Source organism: Parambassis ranga, chromosome 5 (genome assembly GCF_900634625.1).
Source record: "Parambassis ranga chromosome 5, fParRan2.1, whole genome shotgun sequence".
Classification (NCBI taxonomy): Eukaryota; Metazoa; Chordata; class Actinopteri; family Ambassidae; genus Parambassis; species Parambassis ranga.
In genome coordinates this window covers 7,209,869-7,224,748 of record NC_041026.1, presented here as the reverse complement: position 1 = coordinate 7,224,748, position 14,880 = coordinate 7,209,869, and the positions used below count along the sequence as shown (strand labels likewise).

The following is a 14,880-nucleotide window of genomic DNA, read 5'->3' as shown; positions in this document are numbered from 1 at the left end:
AGCCAAAAATAACTGTAAATAAGTCAAGAACGTCCTGTGATGAAACTGAGAGGTGACATGCAGTCAGCTCTGATTGGCTTTTCCACCTCTCACCATAAAGGGAACACGGATGTAAGTTTTTAGTTTGTTGTAACAAGTATATAAGACACGCTCATCACTGCTCTGACCCTACAGACTGACTGTGAGGAGGAGCAGATCATTCTTCATCAGGTCTGTTACAAACTTCTCTGTTGAATGAACTGTCAGTCACTGCAGGCCGTCTGTTTCCTGCAGAGACATTAATATGAGAAATACTTTTTTCTAGGAGACGTCTGAACATTGAAACATCACCATGAAACTGCTGACTGTGTCTGCACTCCTGTATGCAGTGATGGCTCTGACCACTGCTGCTAGTGAGTATGACACTGTCATCATCTGTCTGTGTGCAGCCTTCAGATGTTTCATCTGCTCTGTTAAACTGTCCTTAAAGATGCAACTGCCCTGAATGAGACAGAGACACTTAGTTCAGCAGGTTAGTACACAAGTTTCCATGATTTTCCCCACATGTTTCCACACTCTGGTGATAATCTTCATCCCCACTGTGTTTTTTTTGTCTTTGGAAGACCCTCATGGTGTCAATACATCTGCAAGTTGTACCACAGGATGGACTGAGTTCAATGGCAAATGTTACATCTATGAGCCCAAATCCATGACCTATGCTGAGGCTCAGGTACTAAGAGGGGTTTGGACTCACTTTGATCACTGTCACTCTGCTTTGGTGCACTTAAACATGAAGGTGTGTTGATCTCCACTGCAGAAAAACTGTCAGTCCAAGGGTGCTAACCTGGCATCTGTGCACAGTGATGCTGAGTATAAGCACCTTCAGAACGTGGTATATCAGGCCACTTACACAAATGGACATGCTTGGATTGGAGGCTCTGACAGTCTGCAGGTACACAACTGACCAGTTACCAGTTTGGTCTGCTGACATAGTCCTGTTATATATAATGTGTGTCTATTTTCAAGGAGGGGCTCTGGTACTGGAGCGATGGAACAACTTTTGAATATAAGAAGTGGTGCCCTGGAGAGCCTGATAATGGCGGAGGCAACCAGGACTGTGCATATATGAACTATGGAAGTATGTCATTAAAATGTCCTCTGAAAGCCTGAAACATCCATCACTTCATGAATGACTGTATATCTATATATAAAGACTACCTGACATGTTTTTGGTACCTACAGGTAATGGGTGTTTTGATTGGGATGATATTGGCTGTGCAACTGAGATGCCATCAATCTGTGTCAAGAGGACCCCTGAGCTGTGAGCTGTGTGTCCGTCTCATCTATAAGTTGAAGAATCTGAGTCTCACTTCATGTCTTCTTTTCTCATCTCTGGCTGTAACGCTGCTTAAAGAATGAAGTGACAAGTAAACAGGAGCTGGGCTGTCTCTTTAATTAGAGCAGGTTGAATGTGTTGCAAAGGATGCTTTTAGCAGAACTCTGTTTCATAGAGTGAACTCTTCTTTCTCATCTTCTGCATCATTAAAGTCTGAAGCATCGAATGAAGCTGCTCTGTGAGTCCTCTGTCCTTCATGTTACTCTGTCAGTGGCTCCAAGCTGTGTATCATTTGACTTAATGGCTCCACCATGTGGACAAAGTCATGATGTGTATTACTGCTGAAAGTGCAGCACTGATCTTTTCCTTTGACCTCTTTTTTTCTTTCTAAGTAAAACACTTCTAACTTTTCAGCCTTTACAGCAAATATTCAGAAAAAGACAAAACACTAAAAACTGTCCACATGTATCATCTTCAAACAGCTGAGTGTGTCGTGGCTGTCCTTTGTCTCCTGTTGTCATATCTTGTGTGCAGACATATAAAAATACAGCAGAAAGGAACAGCTCTATGCAGAAACATATATCTCTTTATCTGCCACTAAATGAGGAACTAAGTCAGGAATAGATGGTAACAGTGGTGGAGTTGTTGCTTTTTATCACTTTACCTTTGGCAGAAATGTTTATGTTCCTGTGGGGATCAAAGGTCACTTTGATCCTTGGCAGTAAAAGCCTGCTGGGTAGCACACATGCTGCCTGATCATGTCAGTGCTGTGTTGTGTCAACAAGTGACAGGAAGAGAATCTATAATAATAATATTAATAAGAGTGACAATATTTAGAGTGTGGATGTGAGTGCAGAGAGAAGACTGCCCCCTGTGGCTGGGAGCAGGCTGTTCGGATGAATTCAGCTGTTATTTTTCTACATTAAAATGTGACACCTCAGCTAGCTAGCTTACTCACTTTTGCTGTTGGTCTCTGTGTTCCATTGAAGTCCAAGTTGAAATGAAATGAAATGATGGGAAATCGCAACGTTCACAGCAGGAGCTCTACCAACCGAGCCACCACCAGGTTAGAGGGGCTGAGGTGTGTTAGGATATTTCATCAAGGTACTCATAGTGCACTGCTGAACATGATACACTGCACCTTCACACCACTAGAGGGCAAACCAAGACCACAAATGGAAAATGTGTCATGACCCCTCCAGTGTTTGTTGAACATGTCAGTGGACACTAGGGATCATGGGTTGGCTCTCATTTCAAGAACCACTTCAAATGTAGCAGGATGTTTAACTTGACCTTAAGGATAGATAAAGTAACAGTCCATCCTACACATTAGAAGTAACAACACAGACTAGTACTGTCATGATCCCTTGTCTAGTTGGGTTGTGTTCATTTTGATCCCTGGTTTTGATCATTGTGTTTGTAGTTATTTTGGTATTCAGTGTTTCCCCTACCATTACATTAGAGTTGTGGTACAAAGTAATTCGGCTCACTGAGACCATTAGGGAAATGTCTCACTTGAGGATCTATACCTCAGGATGAACAAGCACTTAACCCTAACTCTGCATTAGGGTTACGTTTACAGCTAGGGATAGGGTTAGGAAGGTGGTTCAAAGTTTATTACATTTGGCTCACTGAGACCATTACAGAAATGTCTCACTTGTGGCTCTAAGCCTCACGATGGCCAAGCACCAGCCCTGCAGGAGGTAAAAAAATGAAACCAGTTTCTGTGTCTCTATCCTCCTGCCACATCTGCACCTTTTATCGGGCTGAAATAATTTTACACCATTTTGAAGGAACACTTGTTGCCTTTCTGATGGTGTGACTCTTGAAACCGAGAACCAAACCGTTTTGCCTGTAGAGCCAGCTCTTCAGGGAGGGTGCCGGTCTATTCCTCATTAAGAGCCCATATAAACTGTGAAGCAACTTTTATTTTATTCTTCACCCTGCATCAGCTCTGATTCTCATATCATTGGTAGTTCTGTGGTGGACTGTGGCTCCCCCTGCTGACCTGCTGGGGTGAAAAACTCTGTATTAATTTATTTTTTGAATGTCTAAAAGCCAGGGGGTGACATCAGCCCTGCTGTTGTCTGTGGTCATTGTCGCCTTTTCTGTTGTTGTATGTGGGGGTCTTTCACATGGTGTGAAATTAAATGTGCAGAAAATGTGCAAGATGGTTGATACCTGTGGTCTCTGATATCATGGGTACTTTGTATATGCAGACTGTGTACAGGAAGTGTTCGTGCTCTGTGGTCATAACCTTTGTAGTGGTGTGAGTTTTGATCAGCAGAATCCTCCTTACAGCTCATTGTTTGTCTTTATATGGATATATTACTATTCTGGACCATGTCATAGTGCTCTGAGCCACAGCTGCAGTGTGAGAAAGGATGCAGACGTTGGTCAGACTATTAGCATGATGTAACAAACATCTGATCTCACAGATTTGAATGACCAAGAATTAATTCTGTTGTTCTTGGCTGTGTGAACATTCAGGAAAGAAGTCACCTCAGAGCTGGATTTTAGGTAAGGATGAGTATGTTTTCTGTATACTTTAATATAGTTCAGAGATTTTAACATCATCTCTTTCCAACAGTTAAACCCCGACCTGTCCTCACTGTGTCTTCATAATGGCTGAGTCCTGGAGCCTCAGTAACTCTGAACTGTGAGGTTGAACATCCACCTGCAGGATCCGGTGGCTCCGGCGCTCCCTACCTGGACCACTTGTCTAGCTCCAGCCAAAGCGCCAGCTCTGGTGCCAGCCAAGGCACTAGCTCCAGCTCCCTGTTGGACTGCTGTTCTAAAAACAGTGACATACTGCTGCATTGTAGACAGATAGCAGGCTTAACTGTGCCATCTGTGCACTAAAGACCAACCACATCATGTTTTCTTGTGTGTAAATTACTAAAAAGAGGAAGAATAGCACTTAGAACACAAGTGTTACTTGCGGCCTGACAGCAGCAGTCAGGAGAAACATTGATGTCTGATGTCTTCATATTTCTTAGTGTTTAGTCATGTTACCATGGTAGACACTGCCGTTAGCTGTTATCTGTAGATTCTACTTTCAGGTTAAATGATGCCTTTTATTTATGGTACTGCAAAGTTTTATTGCTCTAAACTTAAGATGTGGACAAAAATAATCAAATAACTCTATGTAACAAGATGCTTCAATTCAACAGTCATGTCTTATGCATATATCATGTATATGCATTAATTAAAATAAACCTTTGAGAGAAACATGTTCATATGTGTGAAGAGGACAGGAAATATAACAATGTGAAACTGCTGTGGTCAGAGCTAATCTCTAAAGTTTGGTGAAAAGGAAGGAAGAGTCTATACTCAGAATTAGAAGGTGACACATTCTGATCACACCTTTTAAAGAAACATCACTTCTGCCTTCAGCATTATAATTATGAATAGATAGAACACTTTGTTCAGTTGTGCTGGATGTGAGGATGGGGCACACTTTGCTCTGTGTGCTGGACTTGTTCTGTAAGTACATTTCAATCATGAGAGACTCAGCGAACTGAATGAGAAAGATTTATTAAGTACAAAGTTTGAATGTGCATTGGCGTCCTAGACCCCATTGTGAAGACCACATCCGGAAAGGGGGGAAAACGCAAGAGGAGAGGCTGCTGGATCATAAGATCCCCCCCCGGGGTCTAGACCTGCTGGTGGTGGAGAGCTGGAGGGCAGGAGCTAGGAGGCCTTACTGGCGTGGATCTGGTGGTGCTTGGGGTGGAGGAGGGTGGCCGGGTTCGATAAGAAGACAGCTGGAGAAGAGACGAGGACTTTTAAATTTAGTGCTAAGCTGTGATTGGTCAGGAGAGGGATGGAAAGCGACAGCTGATTGGTGAGGGAGGTGCTTTCTATTAAGCACCTGACTAAGAGAGCGGAAGAGAGGGGGAGCAGAGGAGTGAGGGATAGAGGGAGAAAGATTAGGATGCGGATAGGGATAAATGGTGAATGATGGGAAATAGAGTCTTCCTGATTGAACTTACGCTGAGAGCTACATTTCTGACTTGTTGTTTCTGAAGAGTGTTTCTGAGCAGACTGGTGTCTTTATGAACGTCGGCTGCTGATATGTCTCTGTTTTACACTGAAGTTCTGCTGGATTTGGCTCCACACATCTACATTGTGTATATATAGTGTTTTAATGTTGTGATTGATCACTTTCTTTTGGTTTGATGATGTCTGATGAGGTTTTAATCTTTATTTCAGTGTTCAGCACACTCCTCTACGGACACACTGAAGGTGACAAATTATACTTTGTCTTTATTTTTTCTCTTCATTTGTATATTACACAAAGTATTTATCTCCTGTTTATCAACTTCTCAGTGTTTTATATTATATTGTGTATTAGATTGATGATCATTTTGATCACTAATCATACAATGAATGTGATTAAATTACAGGGACAGATGTGTTTATCATTAAGGAGAACATATTTTACTGAAGATTTTTTGAAGATGATGCAATTTATCTCGTTCCATGGCACGATACTTGCCTGCTAATCGAGCTCCTAGCATGCTAGTCTTCCTTGATAATTAATTTTTGTTCTCTATGCACAGTTTAATTAAAGGAGCACACGTTCTCTTGATACCAAATGACAGCTGTGTTTTCTGTTCAATAGTTAAGATCCCACAATAAGTGGAAGCAAAGTCCTAAAAGCGTACGGCTCCTTTAAATAAGCTAAATCAAACACTTGAATTTCTCTTGTCATTAGTGATTTGAGCTATAATAGTGAACAGAACTTTTATAGCAGCTGTGTTTTGAGCCACAAAAGGGATTTTACAGCTTTAGTCTCTCTTGGTGTGAACACAGGGTTAAATGATATTTGGTTCTTTCACACAGCCTGTTTAAAGCTGCAGGTCTGCAGGCAGAACCTCAGGATATTGTTGTAGTCACTGTGAATAATAAATGATAGATCTGTGATACAGGACACTGAACTAGACACACTGTGACACTACATCACACTTCTAATTCTGTCTGCATGCTCTCTGAAACCACACGCTGGTGGCAACATCAGTTTGTTCATTCTAAACAAGACAACAGTCACAGTATGTGTACAAGAGTTTGATCCTTTAGTGTTTAAATATATATTTTGTAATATAACGTCCAACAGAGATTCAACATCCACAAACATGTGGTTGATGTCGAGGACACTTTATCTATAGTTATATTCAGTCTGTGTGTTTGACCCTAGATTCATCCTGATGATGTAAATACAGTTTAAAAGTTTCATAGCTTTATTTTTGATTTTTGTTTTGTAACATTAGTTATTTTAAGATGTACCACAGCACAACATGCATTCACATAATTATCATAGAGTTTAGTACTAAAACAAATAACATGTTTGTGTTTAATCTCTTTTGTATTCTAACTGGGTGTTTTTTATTTGAACAGGTTCCATGAAGGCCTCTGTGATCCTGGAACACAGCTGGACTGAGATATTCTCTGGAGAGACGATCACCCTCAGATGTGACATTCAGGGAGCTGAAGGAACTCAGTGGACGTATGAATGGAGACGAGACAAGTTAGACCTTCTTTCAATGTACAGTGAATCCATCACAATTAGTGAATCAAACAGTGGAGAATACGGATGTCGGGGTAAAAGCAACAAGTTAACAACAGAGTGGAGTGAAGCCCTCAGATTGACTGTATCAGGTAAGCTGATCATCTTTAATCCATATAAAAGTGCTGAATTAGGTCAAATCTAACCAACAATTTAAGTGCTACTAAATACACACTAAGTATTGTGCTGCATGTCTTCCTGTTTTCACAACAGTGTCTGAAAAGAATGAAGTGCAAAGATTTTTCTGCAGTAATTCATACTCACTGAGAGCCTCACTGAGAGCAGACAAGACAGTCATACCAGCAGGGGGCAGCGTAACACTGACCTGCTTTGTGGACGTCTCTTCAGGGTGGAAGTACTACTGGTACAGACGTACCTCAGAGTCTTCTGTAGCTCAACCAATAAATGATCAATCAGACACTGTCAGTGTTTCAGAAGGAGGAATCTATCAGTGCAGAGGAGGAAGAGGAGACCCAGAGTTCTTCACATATATCAGCAGTAAAGTCACCATTAAGGAAACTGGTGAGTTTAATAATTAGTTCTGAAATTAAACAACATGAACTTTTCAAATGTTTCATGTGTTTGTCAGTAATGAAGAAAAGAGACATTTTGTTACCATTTTGAAACAAAAAACATTGATTACATGTCAGAAGCTCCTCCTGCTCTGATGATGCTGAAAAATCTGAACTTTACTTTCTTCATTTTTAGACAGGACTGATCCAAATTGCACTTCAGTTATATTAATGCTGCTTGTTACTGTGTTAATACTTCCTCTTCCTCAGCACCACTGAGCTCCATGTTTTAAATCAGAAGCTTTTGTTGCATTTCTTCCCCTTAAAGTTGGTTTTTGTGGAGTAAACCTGTCTGTCTCTCTTCAGAAGTGGACAGAGGAATATTAACAATGTTGAGCTGTTGGACTAATGAAAAACAATCACTGGAATTTATTAAATTGAAATAAAATGATGTCATAAAATGCAATCAGAGTAAATACTGGGACACCAAAGCACAGCACTTTGTTACAGAGTTCAGCTGTTAAAAGATCAATATGATGAGAAATATTTAAGGTTATCACACTTTCTGCTGACTGACTGGATGTTTCTATGTGAACAGTTCCCAGAGTCACTCTGCAGCACAGCTGGCCTCAGATATTCACCCTCAGCTGTGACATTCAGGGAGTTGAAGGACATCAGTGGACATATGAATGGACACATGAGAGGTCCAACATTCCTTCAACATCCAATGAATACAGAATCAACAGAGCTTCCTCTGCTGACAGTGGAGAATACAGATGTCGGGGCAGGAAAGAGAATTTATCCACAACAAAGTTGAGTGAAGCCTTCACATTGACTGTATCACAGTGTAAGTCAAATTTTATTTTATTTATCTATAAATAAATAAATTCAAGGCCTGCAGGACAAGTTGGTCTTGGTCTTTGTTCAGTCCTCTGTTAGCTCTTTCTCAGGTTCACAAGGACACTGTGACATCACAAATGAAGATTGATCCTACTTCAGCTTGTCCACATCAGGAAAACATAACATGAGATATTTCAGTCATGAAAATGGAACACACTGCATCTCTGTGTGTTCATGGGGGCAGGAACTTGTCCTGATGGGAGCTGAAAATGGAGACCATGTGACAGGATGTGTAAAATGTGTTTGTGTGTGTTTGCTGATCTTTACCTAACTCTTTATCCTTATTTGATGCCTTTTCAGTAATCAGTAACAGTCATCTCGGTCTTACAGATGAGACATGAACAGCATGGTCCTCAGCAGCTGGTCCACTCTGTGACCACTTACATGGTCTATCTGGGAGAGGAGGCAGGGTTCTTCTCCTCTCCTCATGCTCACTTCTCTGTCATGACACTATTTCTGTTTGGTATCACTCGCTCACTTCCTGTGGTTGATGTTATGACTAAACTTGAAACCAGAATTTCATCATAATGTGAAGAAATGTCAGATGTTTCTGTTTTTGGAAAAGAAACTTTGCTGTTGTGTTGCAGTCAGCTGAGATTAAAGAAGATGTTTACAGAATTTTCACTGTTGGATGAGAGTTAATGCAAATTCACACGCGGCTATGACCCCTCTTATCATTATATCAGTAGATGGTTTATTCATTCTAGATGAAAAATGTACTTTTCTTGATTCTCTGCAGCTGCTTGAACATTGTTTCATGCATTTGCAGACATGAGTAGCTTCAAATGATCATACCGTGACAGGAAAGAGATGAAGATAAAGACGCATTTCTGTATTTTCATGCAACAGGAAAAGAAGTCTACAAAATTAAAGCAGGACTTCCTGTGGCCACATCAGACCTCTAGCATGTTTCATATGTTGGAAATTTCCAGTGCGTGCAAGTCAGTCTGCTGTGTTGCTGTAGAGTTGATGCAAGGTGTGAAAACACATCAAAGCCTGGTTAAATAAGGAAGGAAGCCGAGATAGAAGAAGTTAGAAAAAAGGCACGTGCATTGTTGCATGAAATCGTCACTCAGGCTTCTCCACACTGCAGTGCAGGAAGTCAGTCAGTGAAGATGGGACACACTTTGCTCTGTGAGCTGGGGCTAATCTGTGAGTACACCACTGACTTATTCTGTCATAATCCTGCATGGTAACGTTTCAGTGAGATGGAGCATCAGTTATTTGTGTTGTTCTCTGATAGTTTGATTGGAATGTGGCTGAAATCAGAGAGAAGAACTATTTCATTTATTTACATGTTTGATTTCTGTCCGTCAGCACTGATGCATTTCACAGGTTATTATAGATTACCCAATAATAGCTGCAGTAGCTAAGATCAAATGTATGATAGTGTGATATCTTTTTATCATAGTGCTCTTTACACTCCTCTGCAGTGGGCATGCTGAAGGTAATTGAAGTCTCCATTTACTGCATCACTTTCTGTCACTGTTCCTGTTTTTGTCACTATATTACAACACACAGGTTGTGAATAGCAGAGTGCATCAACATGTTTGTGTTGTTTCTAGATGCTGTGCTGACGACGGACCCAAACTGGTCCACTGTTTTCATTGGAGAGTCTGTTACCTTCAAGTGTGATGTGGAGGAAGGAGAAGAAGGCGACTGGGAATATAAAATCAACAAGAACGGTCAAACATATGTCCACTACAATTCATATAAAACCTACACATTATACATTCAGTCTAAAGATAACAGCGGTAAATACCAGTGTGCTGCTCACCACAAGAGCTCCGGTAACACTGAGGATAGTAATACTATACATTTGACTGTTTTAGGTAAGTTCCAGTCCAGTATATAATAATGAAGTTTAAGGCAGATGCTTTTCACACCCTGTGTTCACAGCTAACATTGTAACTCACACGTATAAGCAGAACAGGGAAGTTGTTTTAAGCATTGTTTTTGTCATGACATCAGATAAACCCACAGCCACGCTGACTGCAGACAAGACAACCACATCAGTAGGAGGCAGTGTGAAGCTGACCTGCTCGTTGGAGGGCTCAGTCGGCTGGCCGTCCCAGTGGTTCAGAAGAGTTCCAGGCAGCACTGAAGATCCAGTTGAAAAACATGAGGGAGAAAACAAAGTTGTCAGTGTACTGCAAGGAGGCATCTACAGATGCAGAGGATTAAGAGGAGAACCACCTTTCTACTCTGACATAAGCAAAGATGTCACCATATGTGTGCAGAGCTGGAAGAGGAGACCCAGAGTATCACTCTGATTACAGTGACCCAAAGTTTGTCTGGTCTGCAGGTCAGTTTGATTCTGTCCTCTCAGTAAGAAGAATTTATTCTGTCACTGTGATTCCTCTGTTTATTGAGAGAATCAGAATGAGCTGGTTGTGTGTCATTTTTTCATCATGTGATTTTTGTGTTCTTACTTTGTTTCTTTGACATGTTTTGTTTTTCAGGTTTTCATCCAGCAGCGTCTCTCACAGTGAATCCTGACAGAGTCCAACACTTCACCTCTGAGTCTGTCTCACTGACCTGTGAGGGAAACTCTGCTGAGTGGAGAGTGAGGAAGTTCTCTGATGAAGGACGTCTGTCATCCTGTTCTAACTGGAGAACAATGACTGGATCCACATGTAACATAAAGACCACATCACAGTCTGATACTGGTGTGTACTGGTGTGAGTCTGCATCGGGAGAGTTCAGCAACACAGTCAACATCACTGTACATGGTATAATACATTATTTTATTATATTTAAGTCTTAATCTTAAACATCGCATATAATGAACAGTAGATCACTTCATGCTATGTTAAATAGTTGTAAATTGATGATGTAATTAATAATATGGTGATAAATACAGCAGATCAAAAATTAAATGACACAAACAGTTCCACAGTTCAAGTTATTTAACATATAAAACTGCAGCATATTGATGGATGTAGATTAAATAAGTCCTTTTTTGATTTCTCATCTGTGGCTGCAACTAAAACATCAACATGTTAATATGGGACAATGTGTGACTGATGACTACAGTTTGGAGTTTGTATGTCACCATTCAAAACAAGCTCTATAGGATTTATAGGAGATTGTATAAAGCTGCTGTTTATGTGTCAACAATGTTAAAATGTCTTTTTAAGGTCTGTATCAGCTGATCTCTGACTGATGTCCTCTTTACAGATTATAATGGTCTTATCCTGGAGAGTCCTGTCAATAGTGTGACTGAAGGAGACTCTGTTATTCTTGGCTGCAGACTGAGAGGACAAAACAAACTTTCCAATGTGTTTTTCTATCACAATGACAAACGTGTTCAAAGTGATACCAGAGGGGAGCTGAAGATCTCTGCAGTGTCAGAGTCACATGAAGGTTTCTACAGGTGTGAACATTCAGGAAAGAAGTCACCTCAGAGCTGGATGTCAGTGAAAGGTGAGTAAAGATGTTTGATGCTCCTTTTTTGGTACATTACGGTAATGTTGTTTTGATTATTGTCTGTATGTCGATGAAGATTCTCAGTCATCCAGGTCATCATACGTAGAGAAGATTGAAGGCGTCTGGACTTGCTCTGGATGAGCAGCGAAACATCTTCAAGAAAACTCTACAAGTCCAGACGCCTTGCTTCAATCTTCTCTACGTATTATTGTCTGTACTAATGACACCAAGTCCAATATAAGTGTATTAATTTATGTTTATTATTTCTAATAGTTGTATCAAGACCTGAAAGCTCCTCATCCTCAGTGCCATTAATTGTTGGACTGCTGTGTGGAATCATATTATTCTTTGTCATTGTGCTCTTACTGTATCACTACAGACAGTCCAAAGGTGAGACCTTTTTCTTCTGATGCATCATTTATTTACTATAAACTTTAAATGTGACACAGAATTTACAAAACCATGTAACAACGTGATCATTTTTTGTTAATAAAAGGTTCTTCTGCAGAGCAGACAGTGTACCAGGAAGTAAACCAACATCAGATATACTCCTCTCTTCTCCACAGTCAGTGTTTCATCTGGTTCAGAATGTTTTCACAGATATTTATAAGATTCATGCTGCTGCAGCTTTAACACTGTTCAATAACAACATTTAATAAAAACATAAAGACGTTTAAATGAGTGTGACAGATGTGAGGTGACTCATTTAATGTGTCACTGTCCTGTAGGCGACCTTTGTGTCTACGAGACAATCAGAGGAGCTGAAGGCTCTGGAAATGGTACAGTACACACTTTGATTGACATGGAGCAGGTTAAAGTCATAATAATTATAGAATCATTGTGAAACTCAGTACTCACATTAATGTTATTTCAGGTCAGCCTGAAGAAGATTACTATAATGCTTCATATCTGATTCAGCTCAAAGCTCTGGACAGCAGGAGTGAGTATATAAAAATATGAGATGTCACATTGATACTAAAATACAGAGAGAATCATTATTTTATATATGATTGATATCATGATAACAGGACAACATGTTGACCCAGAAGAGTCACTGTCTGACTACAGTAATGTGAATCCAAACACAGGTAATATTCTTCATATACAGTCAGAGCTCATGTTCCAAAGACAGTATTTTAAACTGAGACTGTTTGCTGTGATTTTATTTCAGGTCCATGAAGAGATGTTCATCATCAACAAACAAAGAGAAGCACAGATGGCAGCATGAAGTCAATGACTAGCTGTCTGTTTTAAGCTTGATAACAGAACATGTTTCAGTGCTGGCCTGCTTTAGATTGTTTCCCATGTTATAAAGAAGACGTTCTTTTTTTGTTCATCTTCATGTTCTCCTGTTTTGAGAGCAGAAACTTCAGGTTATAGTGTTGTCATTTGCCATGTCTCAAGAGAGACTGTTTGTTGTGAGTTCATTTCTTTGAGCTGCAGCTTTCTTTAAATGTGAAGAATCATGAGTTGAAATGTAGCTCTCACCGTAAGTTCAGTCATGAAGACTCTATTTCACATCATCCACCTCTTATCTCTATCCGCTATTCGAATCAAACTGCATCTGATTGTTGTCCTTTCATTTTGCATTCTGCCTTTAACAATTGTCTTTTCATGTTACACGGTATCTGTTAGTGCCCAAATCATGTAAGTATCAACCTCAATTTTCATCTCTTCTTCTCCTTTGGGGGGGGTCTTCTGATCAGCGGCCTCTCTACTTGAGCTTTCCCCCCTTTTGGACGTAGTTCTCACGACGGGGTCTAGGACGCCAATGCACATTTACAATTATTGTATTAATAAATTATTTCTCATTCAGTTCGCTGAGTCTCTCATGATTGAAATGTAGCTCTCAGCGTAAGTTCAGTCGTTAAGACTCTATTTCACATCATCCACCTCTTATCTCTATCCGCTTCCCTCTTCACCATCCTCGCACTCTCTTTCACTGCACTGCACTCCCTCTAGTGACCTCCCACATAGTCAGGTGTTTAATAGATGGCACCTCCCTCACCAATCAGCTGTCGATCTGTCCCTCTCCTGCCCAATCATAGCGTAGGAAGAAATTTAAAAGCCTCTGTCTCTTCTCCAGCTGTCTCCTGATCAATCCGGCAACCCTCCTCCACCCCAAGCACCTCCCGATTAATGCAGTTTAAGGTCTCCCCTCTCCTGCTCTCCTGCTTCTACACCACCACCAGGTCTAGACCCAGGGGGGGTCTTCTGATCAGCGGCCTCTCCGCTCGAGCTTTCCCCCTTTCGGATGTGGTCCTCACGACGGGGTCTCTACAAGTAAAGGACATGAAGTCCAACATGGAGTTTCATTGTGTGTCGTCGTTTTGTTCCTTCATAGACTTTATTTTGTGGTCTTTGAAACTTTTTGTAAATAAAAGGGTTCTTATTAAATATAATTTCTTCTTAAGCAGCCTGAGGTTAAAATGTTCTTTTAGTATGTAATATGGAACATTTGTTGATCTTTCCACAAAGGCCTCAACAAAACATAAAAGTTATCAAAAACGCAGATCGATGTTACACCATGTGGGCGGGGCAACGCCATGAAGTAGCCACAAGATTTCCTGATGTGATGTTGTTCCTTCTTCTTCCCCTCTGAGCTGGCCAGGGAATCCCTGAAAACCTGTGGCTACCCACTCATCAAAGCCACAAAAACAAGACCCACTAACAACAAGAAGGACAATAACTGACAGAGAAAAAAACATCTGCATTCCATATGTGTCAGGAGTATCAGAGAAACTCCGTAGGATTTCCAATATTTGTAAGATTTACCCAGACCCACCCACTGAAGTCTGCCACCACATATAAACAATATTTCCCCACCAGACAGTTAGAACTGATGAAGCTGCTTGGATGAGCAGCGAAACGTCTTCAGGAAAACTCTACAAGTCCAGACGCCTTGCTTCAAGAAGGTGAATGTGAATACCTGTGCTGTGTCTCTGTCCATGGTGCTGACTGTGGAGCCGGCAGCAGTGCTGGAGCTGTCCGAGGTGCTGACTGTGGCACCGGCAGCAGTGCTGGAGCTGTCCGAGGTGCTGACTGTAGTGTCTGCTGCTCATGGGGAATGTTCAGCCTGTGTCAGATCTTCTTATTTAATTTCAGAGACATTATTTGTGCATTTGTATCTGTCTGCATTTGTCTGCTGGGACATA

The 14,880-nt window shown here is 40.8% G+C and overlaps 2 protein-coding genes and 1 long non-coding RNA gene across 3 annotated transcripts; all 3 read left to right on the top strand.

Annotated features, from left to right (window-relative positions):
- The first annotated feature begins 139 nt into the window (after nucleotides 1-139).
- On the top strand, nucleotides 140-1,434 carry LOC114436676 (ladderlectin-like). Its single transcript, XM_028407103.1, has 7 exons — nucleotides 140-210; nucleotides 305-392; nucleotides 470-511; nucleotides 603-709; nucleotides 797-931; nucleotides 1,006-1,117; nucleotides 1,222-1,434. The coding sequence occupies exons 2-7, from the start codon at nucleotides 332-334 to the stop codon at nucleotides 1,302-1,304; spliced, it is 540 nt and encodes a 179-aa protein (XP_028262904.1). The 5' UTR covers nucleotides 140-210; nucleotides 305-331; the 3' UTR covers nucleotides 1,305-1,434.
- A 7,840-nt stretch (nucleotides 1,435-9,274) lies between these two features.
- LOC114436671 (uncharacterized) lies at nucleotides 9,275-10,801 on the top strand. Its single transcript, XM_028407096.1, has 5 exons — nucleotides 9,275-9,448; nucleotides 9,708-9,743; nucleotides 9,862-10,128; nucleotides 10,268-10,601; nucleotides 10,759-10,801. The coding sequence occupies exons 1-4, from the start codon at nucleotides 9,412-9,414 to the stop codon at nucleotides 10,567-10,569; spliced, it is 642 nt and encodes a 213-aa protein (XP_028262897.1). The 5' UTR covers nucleotides 9,275-9,411; the 3' UTR covers nucleotides 10,570-10,601; nucleotides 10,759-10,801.
- A 1,665-nt stretch (nucleotides 10,802-12,466) lies between these two features.
- LOC114436693 (uncharacterized) lies at nucleotides 12,467-13,489 on the top strand. Its single transcript, XR_003670714.1, has 4 exons — nucleotides 12,467-12,504; nucleotides 12,600-12,665; nucleotides 12,754-12,813; nucleotides 12,897-13,489. It is a non-coding gene; the product is annotated as an uncharacterized LOC114436693 (long non-coding RNA).
- Nucleotides 13,490-14,880: the final 1,391 nt, after the last annotated feature.